This window comes from Scyliorhinus torazame, chromosome X (assembly GCF_047496885.1).
Source record: "Scyliorhinus torazame isolate Kashiwa2021f chromosome X, sScyTor2.1, whole genome shotgun sequence".
In the NCBI taxonomy this organism is placed as follows: Eukaryota; Metazoa; Chordata; class Chondrichthyes; order Carcharhiniformes; family Scyliorhinidae; genus Scyliorhinus; species Scyliorhinus torazame.
The window spans coordinates 4,949,544-4,977,332 of record NC_092738.1 but is presented as its reverse complement, the minus strand read 5'-3'; the positions used below and the strand labels follow the sequence as shown (position 1 = coordinate 4,977,332).

The 27,789-nt window shown below is 49.4% G+C and overlaps 1 protein-coding gene across 4 annotated transcripts in view; it reads right to left on the bottom strand.

Moving 5' to 3' along the window:
- Positions 1 to 1,546: 1,546 nt before the first annotated feature.
- LOC140405405 (signal transducer and activator of transcription 1-like) overlaps positions 1,547 to 27,789 on the bottom strand; it is a 134,507-nt gene continuing 108,264 nt past the window's right edge. For 3 of the 4 annotated variants that reach the window (XM_072493768.1, XM_072493767.1, XM_072493770.1), the window contains 5 exons: positions 22,689 to 22,877; positions 21,808 to 21,859; positions 20,823 to 20,884; positions 8,037 to 8,078; positions 1,547 to 4,599 (listed from right to left, as the gene is read on the bottom strand). In XM_072493768.1, the coding sequence (XP_072349869.1) occupies positions 4,535 to 4,599; positions 8,037 to 8,078; positions 20,823 to 20,884; positions 21,808 to 21,859; positions 22,689 to 22,877 (410 nt within the window). In that variant the 3' untranslated portion in view covers positions 1,547 to 4,534. The remainder of the gene's footprint in view (positions 4,600 to 8,036; positions 8,079 to 20,822; positions 20,885 to 21,807; positions 21,860 to 22,688; positions 22,878 to 27,789) is intronic. The other variant, XM_072493769.1, reaches the window with a different exon arrangement.

The following is a 27,789-nucleotide window of genomic DNA, read 5'->3' as shown; positions in this document are numbered from 1 at the left end:
GTACAAGGGTTCTTTAGGCGGTGGCAACCGTTCTTACACTTTCTGGCAGAACGATAGACATTGGTCAATGGCAGCAGCAGCTCCGGGGGGGGCGGGGTTTACTGTATTTTGTTTATATTATTTACACTGGAAGGGTCTGAGGGGTGTATACACCTGTTGTGTTAAGTCGGGGTGTTAATGTTAATTTATTATTTATGTACGGGGGGGGAGGGGTTTGGGGGGTTGCTTTTTTAGATTGTGTTTTGTACTTAACCCTGTTGGGTTCTTTTTTCTTTCTCATTTTGTTATTGATATTTTATGAAAACCTTTAATAAAAATTATTTATAAAAAAAAAGAAAAATACAAGTTGCCACCAGGGAATGCTTTCCGATATATGCATTTACGAGGCAACAGGTGAGGGAATTTCCGCAGCTCCCAACGCAAGGGATCCAGGATAGAGTGATTTTTGGGGGCATGGGTTGGTGAAGGTAAAGTGTCCGATATATACAGGGAGATGAGAGACGAGGGGGAGATGATGGTAGAGGAGCTGAAGGGTAAATGGGAGGAGGAGCTGGGGGAAGAGATTGAGGCGGGGCTGTGGGCAGATGCCCTAAGTAGGGTAAATTCCTCGTCCTCGTGTGCCAGGCTTAGCCTGATCCAATTCAAGGTTCTACACAGGGCGCATGTGACGGGAGCAAGACTAAGCAGGTTTTTTGGGGTGGAGGATAGGTGTGGGAGGTGCGCGGAAAGCTCGGCGAACCACACCCACATGTTCTGGTCATGTCCGGCACTGCATGGGTTCTGGGTGGGTGTGGCAAGAGTGATTTCAAAGGTGGTGGGGGTCCGGGTTGAGCCAGGCTGGGGGTTGGCTATATTTGGGGTTGCAGATGAGCCGGGAGTGCAGGAGGCGAGAGAGGCCGATGTTTTGGCCTTTGCGTCTGCAGTAGCCCAGCGAAGGATTCTACTTATGTGGAAAGAAGCTAAACCCCCGGGCGTGGAGGCCTGGATAAACGACATGGCAGGGTTCATAAAATTGGAGCGGATAAAGTTCGCACTAAGAGGATCGGCTCAAGGATTCACCAGGCGGTGGCAACCGTTCCTCGACTATCTCGCAGAGCGATAAGGGAAAACAGGAAAGGCAGCAGCAGCAACCCAGGGGGGAGGGGGGTGGGGAGGGTTTATTCTGTGTTTGGTTTTTTGTTATTCTCTTTCTTTTTATGCTAGTTGTTTATATTTACTTTTTCTGAATTATTTTTTTCTTCATTCGTTGTTAGTTTAATATATTATTTAAATAACGATCAATGTATGAGCTGTAAAAATGGAAAATTTTTTGATCGAAAAACTTTAATAAAATATATTAAAAAAAAAGAAGCAAACAAGAAAACCGATCCCTTAAAAGATGCTCCTTCGAGTTTAAAACTTTCAGCAGCACTGGCTTTTTTAAAGTTACTTGTGTGCTCCTAAAAATCCTTCAATTCAAATGTATTTCACAGCTACAGGATTATCTTGAAAAGCAAGTATCTCCTCTATCGTGCTATCTGCTTATGTTGAAAAAAGAGGGCTTCCAGAATTCTTAGTTTTTTATTGGACTAAAATGGCAGCTGACTGCAGTGTACCATTAACTATTTCAGTAAAATGAAGGAGCCCTCACTAACACATGCTAGCAATAACGCTGTAGGATAAGCAGTTACGTGTCAAGTAGCTTACCATTTTACTCTCATTGTTATAAACCAGTACTGATGTTCACTTCAATCTTTACCTACTGGTGAGTAAGAAATCTGGGGAGTAAAGCCAGTGACATTTGAATGAGACAGGTTTTTAGAATCCAATGCTCGTGTGTGAATAGTCATGCAGATCTTTTCTGTTCACCTGAACAGTCAGATGGGGCCTCGGTTTTAATAGCTCACCCAAAAGACAGTGCAGCATTCCCTCAACCTAGGCTATGTGCTCAAGTCCTGGGGTGGGATTTAACTCACCAATGCCATGCTCAGAGGAAAGGCTGAACCAACCACAAAAGTAGTGAAAATCCTTCTTTGGCAATCACTCGCTAACGAATAGGATTGTCCACCTACCAAACTCCGTGTCACTGGAGTGCTCGCGTGGATGATGAGCCCGATCCTAAAGCCGCATCTTCCGACCATACACGGCACCTTTTTCCGGGTGATGGGAGAGGTCCTTGGATTCTCAGCCGCTGATATTCCTTTCTCAGGTTCCTTACCGGGGTCTCCTCGTGCTGTTGGGCGTCCTCAAAAAATGGTGTCCCTTCGATCAGGAGATTCCTCCAATGGCGTCCCTTCGATCAGGAGATTCCTCCAATGGCGTCCCTTCGATCAGGAGATTCCTCCAATGGCGTCCCTTCGATCAGGAGATTCCTCCAATGGCGTCCCTTCGATCAGGAGATTCCTCCAATGGCGTCCCTTCGATCAGGAGATTCCTCCAATGGCGTCCCTTCGATCAGGAGATTCCTCCAATGGCGTCCCTTCGATCAGGAGATTCCTCCAATGGCGTCCCTTCGATCAGGAGATTCCTCCAATGGCGTCCCTTCGATCAGGAGATTCCTCCAATGGCGTCCCTTCGATCAGGAGATTCCTCCAATGGTTCGGCTTCCAAAGGAGGTGCTCGCGGATTGGATACGATGTTGGATCGCCGCATCAATGTCAGCCTTAGAGGAGAGGTGGCTCCCCAGGTATGGGGAATGCTCACATTTGGAAGAGTTTCTCCATTGATCCGGAAGATGGAGAGACCAGATCTTGCCCTGGGGCAGGTTGGTAAAGTCTTGTGGTTGCGGCTGAGACCGATTCTTTGGTATGTGTCCGTGAAGGTATCCAGCATAGCTGGGAGATTCTCTTCTAAGAGAGTGGAAATGTCAACTGCATACTGGAGCTCCATGAGCGATGTCCGTGTTGTTTTCTTCTTGGATTTCAACCGGTCGAGGTTAAAAAGTTTAATCTATCCTGTAGATGATGTCCGCTCCATTGCGAAGCTTGCTTTTGACAAAGTGAAGAAAGGTGGCGATGGAGAAAAGTTTGAGGGAGATGACACATTCCAGCTTGACTCCAATCTTGACCCTAAGGTTTCCGTCCATCCTGTAGACAATGTTCACTCCACTGGGAAGCTTGCTCTTCACAAGGTGAAGAATGGTGGCGATGAATGAAAAGGTTGGGGGCAATGGCACATCTCAGCTTGACTCCAATCCTGACCCGAAGGTTTTTCTCTTACTTCCGTCGGTGAGGACTGTCATTGACTTCTTGTCGTGCAGGAGTCGGAGGATGTTGATGAATTTGTTGATGAATAAGGGGGCTGGTTTAGCACACTGGGCTAAATCGCTGGCTTTGAAAGCAGACCAAGGCAGGCCAGCAGCACGGTTCAATTCCCGTACCAGCCTCCCCGAACAGGCATCGGAATGTGGCGACTAGGGGCTTTTCACAGTAACTTCATTTGAAGCCTACTTGTGACAATAAGCGATTTTCATTTCATTTTCAATTTCTCTGGACAGGATCTTGCATTGCACTTTCTGACTGATGGAGTCAAAAGCCTTGATCAAATCGATGAAGGACGTTTCGCCTGGCAATCCTCTTGAAGTTGCCGAGCAGTGAAAATCATGTTCCCTGTTCCACGGTTTGGTAGAAAGCCACACAGGCTTTCCAAAAGGGTTTCTTTAGAGACTGAGAGAAGGCGGCTGTCGAGGATTCAGGCGATGATGTTCCCGGCGATGGAGAGTGGGGAGATTCCTCGGTAGTTCCCACAGTCTGCTTTGTCTCCTTTGTTAAAGACGATGGTGATGATGGCATCCCAGAGGCCGGCAGGAATTTCTTCTGTCCCAGATTTTCAGCAACAGCGGAAAACCCCACAATGCAGCCAAACACCTTAACGTGGCCACAACAAAGGTCGCAACATGTCACTCTCCCCCTCGAGTGATTGTAAACAATCACAATAGTGCACTAGGGTAAATAATCTTCATCGCTTTCCCAGTTCTGAAGTGCTGTAACTTGGGTAATGGGGACATTTTTGAAAATTCACCTTTGTGCGACCTATAGTCACGTAGGTCAATCATTGAATAGATGATCTGAATCTGGAGGGATCATTTAACGTCATACGGTGGGGTAGGGTAGGTGAAGAGAAATAATGTTAGTGTTGTTATGAGATTGGGGGTGAGGGGAAATAGTGGTGGCTTTCCCTCTTCCTTTCCCAGCAAAGGAATGGGTTTATGTGCATTTATAAACTGCACCATCGCCAAAATGGCTGCGGGACCAGAACACTAGCTCAGTTTCTTTGAGAGTAGCACAGCTCATCTTTCTCCCCCACCCTCCAATCTCCTCCATTTCAAATAGTTTTCTGCTAGTCTTTCAAACTTTCACCACATGCATAATCAGTATTGGTTTGTTTTGACGTTTACACACACATGATTGCCTCTTGGAAGTTTTGCTGTTTGAAGGAAGAGCTGATCTTAGAACGAAAAACACAATGAAAGATAATTCGATAAAGTGTACAGAGTAATGAAGTTAAAATGGAAGTTAAAATGGAGTCCATGTCCGAGAAACTACGGCTTGAAGATTTATTTTTCATCCAAAATAGGAGATCCCTCAATATTTGAATCGGTCCTGAAAAATTCCATTAAATCTGTAGGGGGAAAAGAACAAAGGTAAAGTGAGAAAGTGATGGAAGGGAAAAGGTCATTAAAATCCTGCTCAAAAATTCACAAGCACAAACCTGGGAGGAGACTGCCCATCACAGTCATGTCCCATTTGTTATGAGACTTGGCAAGATTGAGGCAAGTAGTAACTAGGCATAGACGACACAGCTACCTTTACAAAGTGAGGTACGTTTAAAGTACTTTTCACAAACATGTCGAGGGCACCAAGCACTCTTCGGCACCTCACCCACATCTATATTGTGTGCTTGCTGTTATGATGGGCCAGAGTTTAGAGAACCCCAAAGTGTATCATGGAGTTCACCTGACCCACAACTTTTAATAGATTGTGGTATGGGGAGCACACGGCCCACTCTACAGGGGTGAAACAGCAGAAATGGAAAAGTATTTTTTAAAGCAAAACAATGTTTATTCTATGAACTCAAGTTAACCTTTTTAAAACATAGTGAACATCTTAGCAATTAATTCAAATACGACCCCCAAAGAATACAACACTAAGTAATCCTTAATAACTTCCCAAACAACATCCAGAAGACAAAAGCAACATCTTTTAACAGAAGCACATTAGGTTTACATTCACTACTGAGAACATTTATAATTCTGAATTCACCAAATGATCAAGAGATAGTCTTTTGATGGCAGAGAGAACAGCAGGACACCAGCTTGGTCTGGCTTCAGCTCCAACAGTGAAAACAAAACTAAAACACACCCTGCAGCAAACAGCCTAAAACAAAAGTAAAAAGCGGAGATGGCCCAGCTCCTCCCACACTCTGACATCACTGATAAACGCCCATTTCTTAAAGGTACATTTCTGAAACACCCATTTCTTAAAGGTACTCTCACTTGACATGGCGAAGGAAAGGAATTAGACTGGATAATGGAGGACGCTCTTATTTCTGTCAGTCAGTCAAGTGTCACCATTGTGCACTTCTAGCTCAGGCATGCCATATTGAGATGCAGTGCAAAGCTTCCTCTTGTCATTATGCTCCCAAAGCACTCCTCATTGCACTGCAACATTTTCCATCTCACCCACCCTGTGATCTGCATCGCAATTTGCCTATTTAATGCTAAATGAGGGGTAGTTTTGTCCGCCACGGGGTTTTCCAGACCCCCCCCCCCCCCAACAAACTTCAAGAAAAGACAAGAACATCCCCCAAAAGATAAGTGCAGCAGACAAATGAACTCAGCCAAGCTTTGCATCACAAGCAATTGCTTTGATAACTTTAACTGACCCAAAAGGTGGGTGAAGGGGAGCACAATGACTATTCAATTCGAAAATGCACAGTATTGGAGAGAGGAGTGAAGCAAATTAAACCTTTTCTTTATTTTAAAATTTTTTTAAAATTTAAAACAAATTTGTAACATTTAATGAGAGAAAAAGGCCCTATGCAAAGAGCCTTAACATAGTGAAAACGAACAGTGGGGAAGAATAAACATGTTAATAAGGCACTTCCCCGGTCAGCTCTGTTTGCCCATGCCACACGTGTTCAACTAAAGTAATGTGGCTCTAACCACCCCACCCCCCCCCGCGTGCTGCTGCTGTCAGTTTCCTACGCTGTTCCCTGCAAGCGACCTTCTCCCCGAGGGGTGGGGGGGGGGGGGTGGGGGTGTCCCTGATCACCCCCCACCCCCCCCCCCCTTGCCAACTTAAGTCTTCTCTGCTCTCCTTCCCGGCTGCACCCCCCCCCCCCCCCCCCCCCCACCCCCCGGAGGTCCGACCTGCCAGGTCCGCCGAGCTTGGCCCTAGTCCGCCCCTCCTCCTACTCTCCCTGGTGCCCCCTGACCTACGCTAGCTACGCTGACCCCTGCCCTTGGCACCCGACTGTCTCCCACCCGAGCGCTCGGGCCCTCCCCCCACACACCAAGGACCCATTAACCTGATTGTATCTCCCCGAGCCCTTTCAAGTCCCTTAACCAGCCCCTAGCCCATCCCCCCATCAGAGGCCCCGATCTCCCGCCAAAAGGTACCAAGCGCGGGACCCCCTTTTCAGGCCCCACCCCCCCGCATTGCAATCTCCGAAAATCACCCTAAGCAGTGCGCCCTCCAGCCCCCGCTCTCTGTCCCGGCTGTAAACAACCTTGGATAAAACATTACAGTACAGGATAATTTAACAAACCGCCGCCACACAACAGCTCTGCGAGCCCAGAGTCCTTTAGTTCAAGTCCAGCTTCTTTTAATAAAAGTCCACTCCCAGTCAGAGCCAGTTAGGTTAACAGACCGCAGCCACTGTACAGCACTGAGAAAACTAAGTGCCCGTTAGTTCAAGTCCAGCTTCTTCTCTTTAATGAAAGCCCAAACCTGTTCTGGTGTCTCGAAGTAGTGATGGAGTTCCTCAAACGTAACCCAAAGCTTCGCAGGATACAGCATTCCAAACCTCACCTCCTGTTTGTAGAGGTTGCCTTTACCTTGATGAATCCTGCACGCCTCTTGGCCAGCTCCGTTCCCAAGTCCTGGTAGATGCGCACCTCACAGTTCTCCCATCTGCTGCTCCTCTCCACCTCGGCCCATCGCAGCACACGTTCCCTGTCAGCCAGCCGGTGAAAGTGGACCACCAAGGCCCTCGGTCGGTCGCCCGTCCTGGGCTTCCTTGCGGGGGCTCTATGCGCCCCATCCAACTCCAGGGGTCGAGGGAAGGCCTCCGGTCCCATCAGCGCCTCGAGCATACCCATCACGTATGCACCCACATCCGATCCCTCACAGCCCTCGGGGAGGCCCACGATCCTCAGGATCTGCCTCCTGGCTCTGTTCCCCAGCTCTTCAAGCTGCTCCTGCATCCTCCTCTGACGGGAGTTCTGCTCCTCCACCTCGTGCTCCAGCTCCGTTACCGTGTCCACCTGGGTGGAGAGCTTCACCTCGACCTCCCTGAGCGCCTTCTCATGGACCGCCTGCGCCTCGACCATTCGGTCCATCACCGCTCTCATCGGGTCCAACGTGTCCCTCTTCAGTTCGGCGAAGCAATTCCTTAAGAACTCCACCTGTTGCTCCCTTGGCCAGTGAGCCTCCGCTCCCTGGTCGCTGCTGCCCGCCATGTTTCGCCGCCCGGTCTGGGGTCCCCGCTGCTCCCTTGGCCAGTGAGCCTCCGCTCCCTGGTCCCTGCCGCCCGCCATGCTTCGCCGTCCGGTCTGGGGTCCCCGCTGCTCCCGCTTCGATCCTTGCCGCTCCACTCGACCACTTCTGGTCCAGCTGTTCATACCCCGGGGGGGGGGGAAGCCTCTTCCCTATCATCTCCTCCACCGATTCAGGTCGCCAGGTCCCGAAAAAGTCCGCTGAAAAAGGTCCGTTTGCCCATCGCGGGCGGGAGCGATCCGACCTGCGACCTGCTTCCTCGAGGGCGCCACCGGAAGTCAAAATTAAACATTTAAAGACATTACAAAAGACAGCAGAGAGACAAGACAGAGGATCTACCTTGTAGAGTTTTCATAGGAATTTGGTCCCACATCATAGGTTCTGGAGGAACACATACTAAATGTCACAAACATTGCAATATTGGTCTTCCCTAATTCATGAAAACTCCACATCAGCTGGAAAGTGGCATTAGGACTCAACTGGACTTTAATGCAAAGAATTACAGATGTATAATCATCTGGAAAGGAATAATTTGATTCGACAGTCAACACGGTTTTGTGAAGGGTAGGTCGTGCCTCATAAACCTTATTGAGTTCTTTGAGAAGGTGACCAAACAGGTGGATGAGGGTAAAGCAGTTGATGTGGTGTATATAGATTTCAGTAAAGCGTTTGATAAGGTTCCCCATGGTAGGCTACTGCAGAAAATACGGAGGCATGGGATTCAGGGTGATTTAGCAGTTTGGATCAGAAATTGGCTAGCTGGAAGAAGACAAAGGGTGGTGGTTGATGGGAAATGTTCAGACTGGAGTCCAGTTACTAGTGGTGTACCACAAGGATCTGTTTTGGGGCCACTGCTGTTTGTCATTTTTATAAATGACCTGGAGGAGGGCGTAGAAGGATGGGTGAGTAAATTTGCAGATGACACTAAAGTCGGTGGAGTTGTGGACAGTGCAGAAGGATGTTACAAGTTACAGAGGGACATAGATAAGCTGCAGCGCTGGGCTGAGAGGTGGCAAATGGAGTTTAATGCAGAAAAGTGTGAGGTGATTCATTTTGGAAGGAATAACAGGAAGACAGAGTACTGGGCTAATGGTAAGATTCTTGGCAGTGTGGATGAGCAGAGAGATCTCGGTGTCCATGCACATAGATCCCTGAAAGTTGCCACCCAGGTTGAGAGGGTTGTTAAGAAGGCGTACGGTGTGTTAGCTTTTATTGGTGGGAGGGATTGAGTTTCGGAGCCATGAGGTCATGTTGCAGCTGTACAAAACTCTGGTGCGGCCGCATTTGGAGTATTGCGTGCAATTCTGGTCGGCGCATTATAGGAAGGATGTGAAGCATTGGAAATGGTGCAGAAGAGATTTACCAGAATGTTGCCTGGTATGGAGGGAAGATCTTATGAGGAAAGGCTGAGGGACTTGAGGCTGTTTTCGTCAGAGAGAAGAAGGTTAAGAGGTGACTTAATTGAGGCATACAAGATGATCAGAGGATTGGATAGGGTGAACAGTGTAGCCATGTAAAATGGCTGCGTTCCGATTAATCTGGCCAAAACCCAGTTTAAAACTGCTAACCCGAAAGACTGCTGGGAAAAGCAGCCAAGAAGACACAAGCAGGCAGCTGCAGACAGGTTTGCATATTCAGCTCTGGGAACGTAGCCCAGATCGATACTCAGGGCTATCAACAGCCCATCAACCCAGGTATCCGCAGTTGCATTCAGGACTGTTTACACCTAATCTATTCAGACATCCACAGTTAAATCGGCTATCCCCGGGAACAATTGCAACATATTAGCAATTGAATACCGGGCCAGACCTGTCGGCGCCTGCAGTGGCCGAAACAAAGACAGGTGAACGACCACCCCCCGATCGAGGAATCGCCTCACCATTGGACACATCGACCCCAGAGACTGGGGACAGAATCCAATCACTTGGGACTCAGGGTCAAGGGCCGCCCCGGGAGGCGGGAAGCCCCTGGGCCCTATAAAAGTGAAGTTCCAAGTTCAGATCTCTCCCTCTCTCTAATCTTCGCCTGCTCGAGACCTTCGGAAGACCAGCCACCGGTAGCAGTAAGTGTGAATCCAACGATCGCTATCCGGTAGAGACACCTAGCCACCGACCTGTAGCAGCCTTTTGAATCCCGCGGGCCAGATCTGATTGGACAAGCCATTCGTTTCCCTGACCTGGTGGGCTCTTCCTAAGTTAAGTATTGGCCAGTAGTGATACGTTTATTATATAGATAGTAGTATTAGTGTATTAATATTGCTTGTTGTATATAATAAATGACCGTTGTTTTAATCCTTACTAAGCGGTGTGCTGTGTTATTTTTTTTATATCAATACTTTATTGAAAATTTTTGGTCAACCAACACAGTACATTGTGCATCCTTTACACAATATTATAACAACACAAATAGCAATGACCTATTTTATAAACAAAAAATGAATAAATAATAAATAACAAAAATGAAAACTAACCCTAATTGGCAACTGCCTTATCACAAGTAACACTCTCCAAAAATATAATTTAACAGTCCAATATATAATTATCTGTAGCAACGACCGACACATATTATACAGTATATATTAACAACCCTGAGAGTCCTTCTGGTTCCTCCTCCCCCCCCCCCCCCCCCCAGATCCTGGGCTGCTGCCTTCTTTTTTCCATTCCATCTATCTTTCTGCGAGGTATTCGACGAACGGTTCCCACCGCCTGGTGAACCCTTGAGCCGACCCCCTTAGGACGAACTTAATCCGCTCTAGCTTTATAAACCCCGCCATGTCATTTATCCAGGTCTCCACCCCCGGGGGCTTGGCTTCTTTCCACATTAGCAATATCCTGCGCCGGGCTACTAGGGACGCAAAGGCCAAAACATCGGCCTCTCTCGCCTCCTGCACTCCCGGCTCTTGTGCAACCCCAAATATAGCCAACCCCCAGCTTGGTTCGACCCGGACCCCCACTACTTTTGAAAGCACCTTTGTCACCCCCATCCAAAACCCCTGTAGTGCCGGGCATGACCAAAACATATGGGTATGATTCGCTGGGCTTCTCGAGCACCTCGCACACCTATCCTCCACCCCAAAAAATTTACTGAGCCGTGCTCCAGTCATATGCGCCCTGTGTAATACCTTAAACTGAATCAGGCTTAGCCTGGCACACGAGGACGACGAGTTTACCCTGCTTAGGGCATCTGCCCACAGCCCCTCCTCGATCTCCTCCCCCAGCTCTTCTTCCCATTTCCCTTTTAGTTCATCTACCATAGTCTCCCCTTCGTCCCTCATTTCCCTATATATATCTGACACCTTACCATCCCCCACCCATGTCTTTGAGATCACTCTGTCCTGCACCTCTTGTGTCGGGAGCTGCGGGAATTCCCTCACCTGTTGCTTCGCAAAAGCCCTCAGTTGCATATACCTGAATGCATTCCCTTGGGGCAACCCATATTTCTCGGTCAGCACTCCCAGACTCGCGAACTTCCCATCCACAAACAGATCTTTCAGTTGCGTTATTCCTGCTCTTTGCCACATTCCATATCCCCCATCCATTCCCCCCGGGGCAAACCTATGGTTGTTTCTTATCGGGGACCCCCCAAGGCTCCAGTCTTTCCCCTATGCCGTCTCCACTGTCCCCAAATCTTCAGTGTAGCCACCACCACCGGGCTTGTGGTGTAGTTCCTCGGTGAGAACGGCAATGGGGCTGTCACCATAGCCTGTAGGCTAGTCCCCCTACAGGACGCCCTCTCTAATCTCTTCCACGCCACTCCCTCCTCCTCTCCCATCCACTTACTCACCATTGAAATATTAGCGGCCCAATAATACTCACTTAGGCTCGGTAGTGCCAGCCCCCCCCTATCCCTTCTACGCTGTAAGAATCCCTTCCTCACTCTCGGGGTCTTCCCGGCCCACACAAAACCCATGATGCTCTTTTCAATCCTTTTAAAAAAAGACTTCGTGATCACCACCGGGAGGCGCTGAAACACAAAGAGGAATCTCGGGAGGACCACCATCTTAACCGCCTGCACCCTCCCTGCCAGTGACAGGGATACCATATCCCATCTCTTGAAATCCTCCTCCATTTGTTCCACCAACCGCGTTAAATTTAACCTATGCAATGTGCCCCAATTCTTGGCTATCTGGATCCCCAGGTAACGAAAGTCCCTTGTTACCTTCCTCAACGGTAGGTCCTCTATTTCTCTACTCTGCTCCCCTGGATGCACCACAAACAACTCACTTTTCCCCATGTTCAATTTATACCCTGAAAAATCCCCAAACTCCCCAAGTATCCGCATTATTTCTGGCATCCCCTCCGCCGGGTCTGCCACGTATAGTAGCAAATCGTCCGCATACAAAGATACCCGGTGTTCTTCTCCTCCCCTAAGTATTCCCCTCCACTTCTTGGAACCCCTCAACGCTATCGCCAGGGGCTCAATCGCCAGTGCAAACAATAATGGGGACAGAGGGCATCCCTGCCTTGTCCCTCTATGGAGCCGAAAATATGCAGATCCCCGTCCATTCGTGACCACGCTCGCTATTGGGGCCCTATACAACAGCTGCACCCATCTAACATACCCCTCTCCAAAGCCAAATCTCCTCAACACCTCCCACAAATAATCCCACTCCACTCTATCAAATGCTTTCTCGGCATCCATTGCCACTACTATCTCCGTTTCCCCCTCTGGTGGGGCCATCATCATTACCCCTAACAGCCTCCATATATTCGTGTTCAGCTGTCTCCCCTTCACAAACCCAGTTTTGTCCTCGTGGACCACCCCCGGGACACATTCCTCTATTCTCATTGCCATTACCTTGGCCAGGATCTTGGCATCTACATTTAGGAGGGAAATAGGTCTATAGGGCCCGCATTGTAGCGGGTCCTTTTCCTTCTTTAAGAGAAGCGATATCGTTGCTTCAGACATAGTCGGGGGCAATTGTCCCCTTTCCTTTGCCTCATTAAAGGTCCTCGTCAATACCGGGGCGAGCAAGTCCACATATTTTCTATAGAATTCGACTGGGAATCCATCCGGTCCCGGGGCCTTTCCCGCCTGCATGCTCCTAATTCCTTTCACCACTTCTTCTACCTCGATCTGTGCTCCCAGTCCCACCCTTTCCTGCTCTTCCACCTTGGGAAATTCCAGCCGATCCAAGAAGCCCATCATTCTCTCCCTCCCATCCGGGGGTTGAGCTTCATATAATTTTTGATAAAATGTCTTGAACACTCCATTCACTCTCTCCGCTCCCCGCTCCATCTCTCCTTCCTCATCCCTCACTCCCCCTATTTCCCTCGCTGCTCCCCTTTTCCTCAATTGGTGTGCCAGCAACCTGCTCGCCTTCTCCCCATATTCGTACTGTACACCCTGTGCCTTCCTCCATTGTGCCTCTGCAGTGCCCGTAGTCAGCAAGTCAAATCCTACATGTAGCCTTTGCCTTTCCCTGTACAGTCCCTCCTCCGGTGCTTCCGCATATTGTCTGTCCACCCTCAAAAGTTCTTGCAGGAACCGCCCCCGTTCCTTACTCTCCTGCTTCCCTTTATGTGCCCTTATTGATATCAGCTCCCCTCTAACCACCGCCTTCAACGCCTCCCAGACCACTCCCACCTGGACCTCCCCATTATCATTGAGTTCCAAGTACTTTTCAATGCACCCCCTCACCCTTAGACACACCCCCTCATCTGCCATTAGTCCCATGTCCATTCTCCAGGGTGGGCGCCCTCCTGTTTCCTCCCCTATCTCCAAGTCTACCCAGTGTGGAGCGTGATCCGAAATGACTATAGCCGTATACTCCGTTCCCCTCACCTTCGGGATCAACGCCCTACCCAGCACAAAAAAGTCTATTCTCGAGTAGACTTTATGGACATAGGAGAAAAACGAGAACTCCTTACTCCTAGGTCTGTTAAATCTCCACGGGTCTACACCTCCCATCTGCTCCATAAAATCTTTAAGTACCTTGGCTGCTGCCGGCCTCCTTCCAGTCCTGGACTTCGACCTATCCAGCCCTGGTTCCAACACCATATTAAAATCTCCCCCCATTATCAGCTTTCCCATCTCTAGGTCCGGAATGCGTCCTAGCATCCACCTCATAAAATTGGCATCATCCCAGTTCGGGGCATATACGTTTACCAAAACCACCGTCTCCCCCTGTAGTTTGCCACTCACCATCACATATCTGCCCCCGTTATCCGCCACTATAGTCTTTGCCTCGAACATTACCCGCTTCCCCACTAATATAGCCACCCCCCTGTTTTTCGCATCTAGCCCCGAATGGAACACCTGCCCCACCCATCCTTTGCGTAGCCTAACCTGGTCTATCAGTTTCAGGTGCGTTTCCTGTAACATAACCACATCTGCCTTAAGTTTCTTAAGGTGTGCGAGTACCCGTGCCCTCTTTATCGGCCCGTTCAGCCCTCTCACGTTCCACGTGATCAGCCGGGTTGGGGGGCTTCCTACCCCCCCCCCCCCCCCCCCCCCCCCCCCCCTTGTCGATTAGCCATCACCTTTTTCCAGCTCCTCACCCGGTTCCCACGCAGCTGTATCTCCCCCAGGCGGTGCCCCCCCGCCTATCCCCTCCCATATCAGCTCCCCCCTCTCCCCAGCAGCAGCAACCCAGTAATTCCCCCCTCCCACCCCCCCCGCTAGATCCCCCGCTAGCGTAATTACTCCCCCCATGTTGCTCCCAGAAGTCAGCAAACTCTGGCCGACCTCGGCTTCCCCCCGTGACCTCGGCTCGCACCGTGCGACGCCCCCTCCTTCCTGCTTCTCTATTCCCGCCATGATTATCATAGCGCGGGAACCAAGCCCGCGCTTCTCCCTTGGCCCCGCCCCCAATGGCCAACGCCCCATCTCCTCCACCTCCCCTCCTCCCCCCATCACCACCTGTGGGAGAGAGAAAAGTTACCACATCGCAGGATTAATAACATAAAACTCCTCTTTCCCCCCTTTTTACCCCCCTCTTCGCCCCCCATACTCGCCCCACCACTTTGTTTCAAACGTTCTTTTTAATAACCCGCTCATTCCAGTTTTTCTTCCACAATAAAAGTCCACGCTTCATCCGCCGTCTCAAAGTAGTGGTGCCTCCCTCGATATGTGACCCACAGTCTTGCCGGTTGCAGCATTCCAAATTTTATCTTCTTTTTATGAAGCACCGCCTTGGCCCGATTAAAGCTCGCCCTCCTTCTCGCTACCTCCGCACTCCAGTCTTGATAAACGCGGATCACCGCGTTCTCCCATTTACTGCTCCGAGTTTTCTTTGCCCATCTAAGGACCATTTCTCTATCCTTAAAAGGGAGGAATCTCACCACTATGGCTCTGGGAATTTCTCCTGCTCTCGGCCCTCGCGCCATCACTCGGTATGCTCCCTCCACCTCCAACGGACCCGCCGGGGCCTCCGCTCCCATTAACGAGTGCAGCATCGTGCTCACATATGCCCCGACGTCCGCTCCCTCCACACCTTCAGGAAGACCAAGAATCCTCAGGTTGTTCCTCCTTGCATTGTTCTCCAGTGCCTCCAACCTTTCCACACATCGTTTCTGATGTGCCTCCTGCGTCTCCGTCTTCACCACCAGGCCCTGTATGTCGTCCTCATTCTCGGCTGCCTTTGCCTTCACGACCCGAAGCTCCCGCTCCTGGGTTTTTTGTTCCTCCTTTAGCCCTTCAATCGCCTGTAATATCGGGGCCAACAGCTCTTTCTTCATTTCCTTTTTGAGCTCTTCCACACAGCATTTCAAGAACTCTTGTTGTTCAGGGCCCCATGTTAAACTGCCACCTTCCGACGCCATCTTGGTTTTTGCTTGCCTTCCTTGCCGCTGTTCTAAAGGATCCACTGCAATCCGGCCACTTTCTCCTCCTTTTTTCATCCGTGTCCAGGGGGGATTCCCTTCTGGTTTACCGCACAGTGTTTTTAGCCATCAAAATTGCCGTTGGGGCTCCTATCAAGAGCCCAAAAGTCCGTTTCACCGGGAGCTGCCGAAACGTGCGACTCAGCTGGTCATCGCCGCACCCGGAACGTGTGCTGTGTTATTAATCATAACCTAAACTTGAACCACGTGGCAGTATCATAAAGATACCTGGCGACTCATGAGCAAAGGTGACCGAAACAGAGCAAATCGAATAAAGCTAGAAAGAGCAACCTAATTGGCGACTCCGCCGGGACCCGACTTAGAAGTGGAAAACCACTCCGGGAGAACCCCAACATTTTGAATTAGAATCCAATCGGAAACAAAACAAAAAAAAAAACCACGAGTGTTCAAGCGGTTTTGGTTAATAATTCACAATTCGGAAGTGTGTATATGCATGCGTAACTAACAGGGTTATAAGGCAAAACTGATAGACTTTTTGTTGCGTCAAAACTATCGGCAGTTGGTATTTCGGAAATTAGCGCAAGCCGTACCCGCATCTACCACTCCACCTTAGCCCCCTGTTCCAAATTCGAACATAACGAGCCGATAAGAGAGAGCCATGCAGGCAATGCAAGCGATGCAGCGCCTCATGAACCCCGAAGATTTTGCTGTCGCACCAGTCAGCAGCGTAGGAGCAGGACAGTGTCCCGTTTGGGAAGTGGAAATCCGCAAATTTCTGCAGGGCAAAGGATGGCCCGTGTGGAAGGATTTCTGCAATAACGACGACTCAGGTCCTGGAAGTATAGGGCATACTGGGTGGGAGAACCTGAGTCAGATTCACAGGAAAAGTTTAGTAAAAGCGCGCAAGCCGATGGCAATTGTGTCCTGTCTGGCACAATTGCGAGGCACAGAGGAGGTCGTCAGGACGCTCCGCAAGGAAATAGAAGACATACATCGGATAAGGAAAACCGATATATGTGAGATTGAGAAAGAGAACCAGGAATTGAAAGGGAAATTAGCAGCAAAGGACGAAGAGGTGGCTGACGCCAAACGGGGTCACCAATCTTGTCTGGCGCACTTGAGTAGTTTCCAGTCACAGTATGAGAAGGCTTATCAGGACACGCAGCATGCAGTCCTGGTAAAGAAAGAAACAGAAAACCAGTTAGAGAAGCTCCAGAAACAATGCAGTGATCTCAAGGCAGCCTTGAGAGCTCTCCACGCCACAACAACGGAACAAAGGCAGAGTACTTTGGACCATGCAAAGTGCCGAAAGCAGGTTGCAGACTTGAAAGCACTGCTTTCTGTCCAAAAGGGATTTCAAGAAACCTTTGGGGAAAGTTTAGAACAGGAAGATGGCCCTGATTGGGAAGAATTGCAGGAGACAGCGCAGAGATATGTTCAGGGAGCATGTGCGCAGGAAAAACCCCAAAGGAGGAGAGCAACCCCACCCCTCACACAGCAGGTAGTTCAGGCTCCCATGAACCCTGTAACAACCCACCGCACCGCCACAGCAGACGCGGCGGACGTCTTATATTCCACCCCCCTCAGTGACCCAATTACGGGACGCGTGTGCCAAAATCACACCGTTCCTCCCCGCTTCAGACCCACACCATTTCTTTGCCACCGTCAAACACCAGGCGACCATGTACGGCCTGGATGAAAATGCAGTACCTCAATAACGTACGACATACGTTATTGCAGAAATGCGATCCTGGATGCGATCGGGTACAACCGGGGCGACCCCGTAGACGGTCTGAATAAATGCAGACAGAAAACGTCTGAACACCCCTCAGCGTTCGCAGGACGCTTGTGGATTCACTTTGAAGCCGTTTTCGGCAACGTAGATCGTGCCCATTTGTCCGCAGACAATATGGCCAAGTGGACCCGCACCCTTATCTCCCATGCCACGGAAGCAGGACAGAATGCCTGTAGTAATTATGACCCCTCGGAGGAGGCTCATAATGAGAAGTGGCTGGTTAAGAGATTGTCCCGCGTTTGGGAACAAGCGGCTCACGGTAAATCAGCCACTAGAACCCCTGAGGAAAACCAAGCCGCCGCAGACGTGCAGGCAGTAAGAACCACTCTCCACAACTCCGCCTGGGTAAACGAGGGAAAGAACAGCCCCCCAGCAAAACCGCAAGAGTGCTACAATTGCGGCCAATTGGGACATTTTGCTAGGGAATGCAAAGACCCTAAGAAACCACAGAGTGCCCAACCGACAGGCACTCTCGATAAGAGAAAGGCAGAGCCCGTAGCGGCCGAGAACTGAGGTGTCCACATGATGATTTAAAGGAGACACTTGGTGAAAAGTGTTGTCCTTTCTGATGGAACCTGCAGAATGTTTTATGTTGTCTGTCTGTTTGTTAAATGTTGTTCGTCCTACAGGAGAATGTTCTCACCGCCCCACACCCATTCACCTGAACTTTTTAAACTTTTCCCACTGACATCCACCGCGGCCACATGCCGATACCTCTGAGGACTTGCCTCAGACACACACCGCCACACGCCGATTCTGCCGATACCTCTGAGGACTTGCCTCAGACACACACCACCGCCACACGCCCATTCAGCCGATACCCCTGAGGACTTGCCTCAGAGGCCCACCAGACCAGACTCCCGATCGTAGCTACTCTTCTGATTGGATGGTATAATCAGAACAGTAACCCCACCATGATGACTATATTTTTGTCCGTTCTTTGGTCGCTCAGGCAGTGGAGAAACGGCGTGAGACCCGCCCTGCGTGGGGACCCCCCCGTTGGTCAAAAACGCTCGGGTTTAATTGGCCCCAAGAAGGACAGACACACTAACACACCAGATATTAAACCGAAGTATTTACACACACTACGCTTGTCTTACAGAACTCCAGAAGCTGCAAGCCCGGAGAAAACCAGCAAACAGGAAAAGGAAAAGAAAGAAGACAGCCATGAGGACTCCTTTCTTCGTGATCAACATATTTATAATGGACATGTGGTTGCGCGGGAACGCGGACCCCATCACTCCAAACCCCTTTACCGTTAACACTTCACTGCCCCGTAGTACCGAGGGCCCAATCACCAACCACGCTGCATTATCCTGGTGTGCCAAGTTCATAACTTGGTACTCCCTGTCGTACGTTATTGAGGCACTGTTGGCATTGGCTGTACTCAGTTGTGCAGTACAGACCATGCGCCTCCGGAAGTGGAAAAGGAGAGCGTACCGCGCTCGAACCCCGGTATATCGGATCCGAACCCCGATATTCGGCTATGACCAGACCCCAGAGACCTATAAAGAATAAAGAGTATTCACGTGCATTATTCCTGTAAATAAAGAAATATACGGAACGTTTCATTAAAAAAAGTAAGATCCTGAGCTTGACTGCCAAGCCAGGAAAGAGTATATTAAATGTTGTGATTGTTGTTGTATGTTTTAGGAAGATAGGATAATGCAATGTTTAGGAGTATAGAGTGTTTAGGTAAAATTAGAGGTTCCCAGTTTATTTTTTTATATAGATACATGCCCCTGCCTGACATAGCGCCCTCAAGAATTGTTTAGGTACATTTTTGTGCATAGCTAGGGTCAGAGTAGTGGCCATGTGGGAGGTAACCCCCCCCCCACCCCCACCCCCGCAAGTCGGGAAACGAAGAGGACAAAATTTATGTGATCCTTCACGCTTCGCGTTAGGATCACAAGGCGGGAATGTAGCCATGTAAAATGGCTGCATTCCGATTAATCTGGCCAAAACCCAGTTTAAAACGGCTAACCCGAAAGACTGCTGGGAAAAGCAGCCAAGAAGACACAAGCAGGCAGCTGCAGACAGGTTTGCATATTCGGCTCTGGGAACGTAGCCCAGATCGATACTCAGGGCTATCAACAGCCCATCAACCCAGGTATTCGCAGTTGCATTCAGGACTGTTTACACCTAATCTACTCAGACATCCACAGTTAAATCGGCTATCCCCGGGAACAATTGCAACATATTAGCAATTGAATACCGGGCCAGACCTGTCGGCGCCTGCAGTGGCCGAAACAAAGACAGGTGAGCGATCACCCCCCGATCAAGGAATCGCCTCACCATTGGACACATCGACCCCAGGGATTGGGAACAAATCCAATCACTTGGGACTCAGGGTCAAGGGCCGCCCCGGGAGGCGGGAAGCCCCTGGGCCCTATAAAAGTGAAGGTCCAAGTTCAGATCTCTCTCTCTCTCTCATCTTCGCCTGCTCGAGACCTTCGGAAGACCAGCCACCGGTAGCAGTAAGTGTGAATCCAACGATCGCTATCCGGTAGAGACACCTAGCCACCGACCTGTAGCAGCCTTTTGAATACTGCGGGCCAGATTTGATTGGACAAGCCATTCGTTTCCCTGACCTGGTGGGCTCTTCCTGCGACTCATGAGCAAAGGTGACCGAAACAGAGTAAATAGAATAAAGCTAGAAAGAGCAACAACAGTGAGAGCCTTTTTCCTCGGATGGTGATGTCTAGCACGAGGGGAGATAGATAGAAGACAGATGTCAGAGGTAGGTTCTTTACTCAGAGAGTAGTAAGGGGGTGGAATGCCCTGCCTGCAACAGTAGTGGACTCGCCAACACTAAGGGCATTCAAATGGTCATTGGACAGATATATGGACGATAAGGGAATAGTGTAGATGGGCTTTAGAGTGGTTTCACAGGTCGGCGCAACATCGAGGGCCGAAGGGCCTGTACTGCGCTGTAACGTTCTATGTTCTAATTACTTGTCAGAATACACATTAGATATAGCTGCTATAACAATAATAATAATCATCTTTATTAGTGTCACAAGTAGGCTTACATTAACACCGCAATGAAGTTACTGTGAAAAGCCCCTAGTCACCACACTCCACCACCAGTTCGGGTACACAGAGGGAGAATTCAGAATGTCCAATTCACCTAACAGCACATCTTTCGGGACTTGTGGGAGGAAACCGGAGCACCCGGAGGAAACCCACGCAGACACGGGGAGAACATGCAGACTCTGCACAGAAGTGACCCAAGCCGGGAATCGAACCCGGGACCCTGGCGCTGTGAAGAAACACTATGGCATGTGGAGGGGCGAAAAGAAGAATGCACTTATGCAAGATTATCTTAAAATGAGTTTAAAAGAAAGCAGAGTGGTCCCATAAAAGCCTAACCTGCTCCCCACCCCACCCCAAGCTTCAAGACAGACTGAGGTAGGACAATTTCCTCAATTCAAAGTACCTAGCTTATTGGGGGAGGGGAGAAGGAGAGAAAAAGATTGGGAGGAGTTACGGTCACAGAACAACAAAATACATGGGGGTTAATACAGGACCTAACCAATATGGTACCTGATAATTCAATGTTCTCCAGATTACATTCATCCATTATCTCGTCAGGAGGAGTCGATGGTCTGCAAATGGGAAGGGGATGGGGGTGCAGAAAACAGAAAATTCAAATCCAAAATACATTTTCTTCACAGATTTAATGCTGGTTTAAATCTCTACCAATCCAACAGGAAGAAACCCGGAAGACGGTCTCCTTCGGGGGGGGGGGGGGGGCTCTGATTTAACAGTCTGAAGGCAGTAGGTTCCAACCTCAATCCAGAATTTGAGCCCAAAAATCACAGTTGACACATTAGTGCAGCATTCCTTGTGTGGCATTGTCAGAGGGATCGTCCTATGAACGAGATGTTAAACAGTGGCTCGGTTTGGTCCGGTGGATGTTAAACTAGTTCTAGAAGTTCTTCTGCTGCCCTTCCTCAGCCAGCAGCATTAAAAAAGAGATTTTGTAGTCATCTCACTGTTTGCTGTGGGACAGTATTGTATTCAAAACTGGGAATCATGGGATGTGAGACAATATGGGGAATCATGGGAATTTATAACATAAAGGCTGGGGAGTGCAAATACTAAATGGGAATCCATACGTACACTTGAACAAAAGCAAGTGGAGTCCCCTCCCAGGTATGACGGATACAAGATCTCCCACGTGTGCACACTGATAATAAAACTTTGCTCAATTTGTTCAATACAGCTAAGTGGAGAGTGTCATTACGATGACAATCCCAATGCACTTCAAATAACACTACGTGAGAAGTGATTTGGGATCATTCCGAACGACATTAAGGACTGCAAATATGCAAGTTCTCAATTTCAATGACAATGCCTGCAGGATGCATGTTTAATGACAGCTCCATTTTCAGAGCCCTGACGCCAGTCTTTACAGCCAGCATACTGCTGCTCTCTGCCTCACACACACCTCCCGCCACTCACAAATACAAGCTTTTTAATAGTTCAACGCACAGAGACAGGGTTATATTCAAAGGCATTTGCTCACCTTTCTGATACCACAATTAATCGTGTTTTCAAATATTTGTCGTTTTGAAACCCTGCAAATAAAGCACAAGGCAGCGGTAAGAGAATTACAACAATTCTTCATTCCAGAAAGCGAGTGAATTCGGTTTATGGGAGGAAAATGATTTTAACTCCTGCAGGCTCTGGGAATTCAAGCTTTTCTGGGTGAAACTGTCAGCTCTTGCCCAGTGATGCTGACATCTTATTGTTACAGATCTACTTTATTCAAATTCCAGGTTTCTGTAGAAATGAAATGAAATGAAAATCGCTTATTGTCACAAGTAGGCTTCAAATGAAGTTACTGTGAAAAGCCCCTAGTCGCCACATTCCGGTGCCTGTTCGGGGGGGGGGGGGGGGGGCCGGTACAGGAATTGAACCGTGCTGTTGGCCTGCCTTGGTCTGCTTTAAAAGCCAGCTGTTTAGCCCTGTGCTAAAGAATTAACCATACGACATTCAAGTACATTTCACGTCTAGTGAACACTTCAGCACAGATCTTCCTACCTCCCTCCCCAACCAATTCTATTACTGCCAACTTGTATTCTTTACATTAACTATTGGAAAAATTTGCTTTCCTCTTCAGCTGTTTCACACTGCTGTTCAGATCGCACTCCAGAAGTAGGTCCACACTGAATAAAGTCCAGCCCCAAATGACTTTTGAGTCTAATTGAAGTCCAAAGCCAAAGAGGTTGATATGCTCAGGTCAGAGATTTTTAAAAAACCTTAAATTTAGAATTAGTTACCAATTGTGGTATGGATAACAGACTGAAAGAACAAATCAGAAAGTGACATTCTGCCAATCTGAATAGTCTTTTATATGGTTCTATGCAAGATGAAGCAATTGGTGCTCCTCATGGATTGAAATACCTTCTTCAGATTCCAAATAATATTTCCCAAATGCCTCATCCTTCGGAATATTTGGATACAGATACAGCAGAGGGTGTTCGGGAACGTTCTCATCCGCCATCACTTTGTAGAAGCGGAGGATTTCCGAAAGAGGGATGTTAGTGAGGTGGGTCTTGGTGTATGGCTGGACTGTTCGGATTTTCGATTCCCCTGTAAAGAGGAAGAAACAGGCCGTTAATATGCAGAATATAAAAGACGGTTTCAGAATTGTCACTTGACATTGGTTCAGAAAATAAGGTCAGATGGAACAGGTCACCCGACCGAGCCGCTACCCCCGGTGGCGATGCCGACCGCCACTCCAGCAAAATTTGCCACCGTGCAATCAGAGAGGCGAAGGCCACGACATCGGCCTTCCTCCTCTCCACGAGCTCCGGCCTCTCTGACACCCCAAATATCGCCAACAAAGGGTCCGAGTTCACTCCCTCCTCCACTGTCCTGGCTAAGACCGCGAACACTCCCGCCCAGAATCTTCCCAATTTTTCACAACCCCAAAACACGTGTGCGTGATTCGCTGGCCCCCGCCCACACCTCTCATACTCATCTGCTACCCCCTGAAAGAACCCACTCATTCTCGCCCGAGTCATATGCACCCTGTGCACCACCTTAAACTGTATCAGGCTCATCCTTGGACAAGAGGAGGTCCCATTTACCCTTCGCAGGTTACTCCATACTCCCCCATTGATCTCCATTCCCAACTTCACTTCCCATTTCTACTTGATCTTCACCACCCGCTCGTCTCCCTGCTCCCCCAGCTGTAGTGTTGGGTGTTCCGCTATACAGACGAACCAACACGGTTGCAGATGGTACCACTCTGTTTTATTACTATCAATAACATCTGTAAACTTATGACTGTGGTTCGTTCTTTACCCTTTAACCTGTGGACCCAGCCCTAACACTATCTTAGAGAGGCACTCAGCACATGGTGAATGTCTGAGTGGCTTGCTGTGAGCTCTGTGCCCTGAGCTGTCTCCTGCTGGAATGAGCGGGAAGTGTCGTGTTCCCCGTTTTATAGTGCGTGTGCTCTTGCTTGTGATTGGCTGTGATGTTGCGTGTGTGTTGATTGGTCCATTGATCTGTCCATCAGTGTGTATGTGTGTTTGCACCATGATGTTTATCTGAATATCATGACATCCTCCCTTTTTTACAAGAATATGTGCCTATGTGGTAATAAATATAGATGTGTACTGAGTGCAGCTGAATGTGTGAGTGCAATATCTACAACATGTACATGAGGCTAAACTATATACATAGGAAGGTGTCAGGTGCAACAGAACAACGAGGTTGTCCCATAAACAAAACAAATGCAATCATCAAACATCGAAAACGAGCTCCTGTAACGACAAAAAGAGAAACACATTAACATTGTGGCATAACACTTTAGTGAGTCCAATGTTCAAACAGGCTCATAAGTCCAGCCTAGTAGGTGGGCGACGAATTCGGGTTGGCCGTTAGGGTGGCACGCCATTCATCACCCGGATTAACGCTGTTCACTGGCATCGGCTGGTGGGTCCTACTTGGGGACATCCGGTTCCTGTCAATGACCGCAACGCGGAAGGCTTCCCGGTCATCGGTATCAGGGTATGACTCGGTGTATGGGGGCTGAATGGCCCGCACGTCCCTGCGAGGCTGGCGGAATTGGGGAGCATTGGCAGGTTGAGCTGCTCGACAGCGGGCAGCGTAGTGGCCCATCTTGCCACAGCAGAGGCATTGTCGATTCTTTGCTGGACATTGCCGCTTTAAATGTGCGGATCCACAGTTGCCGCACGTCGTGACATTCGTTGCGCCATCGTGCATGCGCTGTCCGGTCCTGCGTAGAGCGCGCCTGCACGTCACGTCCCTCTGCGTCGACGTCTCTTTTGGCGCGTACAAGCGCGGGAGGCTGCGGAAAGCGCGCGAAATGGCCGCCCTCATCCGGGCCGCGCAACTCAATCGACTGGGCCCGCTCGGCCTCGTAGGACCCGTGCCGTGCCGATTCGGCCGCCTGGATTTGGGAGTACCGGCTGGTCGCGTTTTCATGGAGGACGCAGGCTTCGATGGCGGTGGCTAGGGTGAAGCTCTTAATTTTGAGGAGCTGCTGGTGTAGGGTGCCCGAGATTACCCCAAAAACTATCTGGTCCCGAATCCTGGAATCGGAGGTGGCCTCGTAACCGCAGGACTGCGCGAGGATACGGAGGTGTGTCAGGAAAGATTGAAAAGGCTCATCCTTACCCTGCAGGCGCTGCTGGAAGAGGTACCTCTCGAAGCTCTCATTCACCTCGACGCTGAAGTGCTGCTCGAGTTTGAGAAGGACCGTCTTGTACTTCGTCTTGTCCTCACCGTCCGCGAACACCAGGTAGTTGTAGCTGTGGATGGCGTGTTGCCCTGCCGTGGAGAGGAGGAGGGCGATCTTCCTGGTGTCCGATGCATTCTCCCTGTCTGTGGCTTCTAGGAAGAGCTGGAAGTGCTGTTTAAACAGCTTCCAGTTGACGCCGAGGTTTCCAGCGATTTGGAGCGGCTGCGGCGGGCTGATGGTGTCCATGGCGCAAGATGGCGGATCTCTGAAGCTGTGCAGGTAGGTCTCACAGTTGCTGGATTCCAATCCTGGTACTATGTTGTGTTGGGTGTTCCGCTACACAGACGAACCAACACGGTTGTAGATGGTACAACTCCGTTTTATTACTCTAGATAACAACAGCTGTGAACTGGTTACTGCGGTTCGTACTTTACCAGTTAACCTGTGGACCCAGCCCTATCACTATCTTGGAGAGGCACTCAGCACATGGTATATGTCTGAGTGGCTGTGAGCTCTGTGCCCAGAGCGGTCTCCTGCTGGAATGAGCAGGAAGTGTCGTGTTCCCCGTTTTATAGTGCGTGTGCTCTCACTGGTGATTGGCTGTGATGTTGTGTGTGTGTTGATTGGTCCGTTGATCTGTCCATCAGTGTGTATGTGTGTTTGCACCATGATGTTTATCTGAATATCACGACAAGCCACGTGTGTGTATATATATATATATCCCAATTCTTCCCTCCCCTTCCACATCCGGAAGCAGCATTCGCTCCAGCAGGGTGTATCCCAGCAACCTAGGGAATCCCCTCCAGACCTTTCGTGCAAAGTCCCTAATGTGTAGATACCTGAACTCACTACCCCTCGGCAGCTCTACCCTCCCCCTTAGCTCCTCCAGACTGGCGAACCCTTCCTCCAAATACAGATCCCTCACCTTGACTAGCCCCACTTCCCTCCACCTCCTGTATACACTATCCACTGGTTTAGCACAGGGCTAAGTAGCTGGCTTTTAAAGCAGACCAAGGCAGGCCAGCAGCGCGGTTCAATTCCCGTACCGGCCTCCCCGAACAGGTGCCGGAATGTGGCGACTAGGGGCTTTTCACAGTAACTTCATTGAAGCCTACTTGTGACAATAAGCGATTTATTTCATCCCCCCCGGCTCAAACCCATGATTCTTGCACAGCGGTGTTAGCACCAACATCCCTTCCACCCTAAAATGTCTCAACTGATTCCATATCTTCACCGTGGACAGCACCACCGGACTCCACCACCGGACTCCTTGAATACCTACTCGAAGCCATTGGCAATGCTGCCATCACCATAGCCCTCAAACTAAACCCCTTACAAGATTCCTCCTCCATCCTAACCTCTATAGTTAGAGGCACAGATAGACGGTTCTGTAGCAACGAGAGGCTCACAGTTGGTGTGCTGCCTCCCGGGTGCAAAGGTCCGTGACGTCTCTGATCGTGTTTTCAGGATCCTTAAGGGGGAGGGGGAGCAGCCACAAGTCATGGTACACATCGGTACCAACGACATAGGTAAGAAAAGGGACGGGGATGTAAAACAGGAATTCAGGGAGCTAGGGTGGAAGCTGAGAGGCAGAACAGGCCGTGTTGTCATCTCTGGTTTGCTGCCAGTGCCACGTGCTAGCGAGGTGAGGAACAGGGAGAGAGTGCAGATAAACACGCGGCTACAGGGATGGTGTAGGAGGGAGGGTTTCAATTACTTGGATAATTGGAGCACCTTCTAGGGAAGGTGGGACCTGTACAAACAGGAAGGGTTACACCTGAACCAGTGAGGCACCAATATCCTGGAAGGGAAATTTGCTACAGCTCTTCGGGGTGGGGGTGGGGGGGGGGTTAAACTAATTTGGCAGGGGGATGGGAAACTGATTTGTAGTCCAGGAGATAGCGTTGCTGGAGTTCAGGAAGTTGAGGGTAGTGCAGTACTGAGGAAGGTACCAAGGTCACAAGAGTGGACCTGCAGGCATGAAGGTGGTTTGAAGTGCGTCTACTTCAATGCGAGGTGCATCAGGAATAAGGTTGGTGAGCTTGAAGCATGGATTGGTACTTGGGACTACGATGTTGTGACCATTACGGAGACGTGGATAGAACAGGGGCAGGAATGGTTGTTGGAGGTTCCGGGGTTTAGATGTTTCAGTAAGATTAGGGAAGGTGGTAAAAGAGGTGGAGGAGTAGCATTGTTAATCAAGAATAGTATAATGGCTGTAGAAAGGCAGTTTGAGGATGATCTGCCTACTGAGGGAGTGTGGACTGAAGTTAGAAATAGGAAAGGAGCGGTCACTTTGTTCGGAGTTTTCTATAGGCCCCCAAACAATAACAGAGATGTGGAGGAAAAGATTGCAATGCAGATTTTGGATAGGTGCGGTAGTCACAGGGTAGTTGTCATGGGTGACTTTAACTTTCCAAATATTGATTGCAACCACTATAATTCAAATAGTTTGGATGGGCTGTATTTATCCAGTGTGTGCAGGAGGATTTCCTCACACAATATGTGGCTAGACCGTCAAGAGGCAGGGCCACATTGGATTTGGTACTGGGTAATGACCCGGGCCGAGTGTTAGATTTGGATGTGGGAGAGCACTTTGGAGATAGTGACCACAATTCAGTGACTTTCACTATTGCAATGGAGAGGGATAGGAACATACGGCAGGGCAAGGTTTATAACTGGGGGAAGGGTAATTACGATGCGATTAGGCAAGAATTGGGGAGCATAAGATGGAAACAGGAACTGTCAGGGATAGGCACAATTGAGATGTGGAGCTTGTTCAAGGAGCAA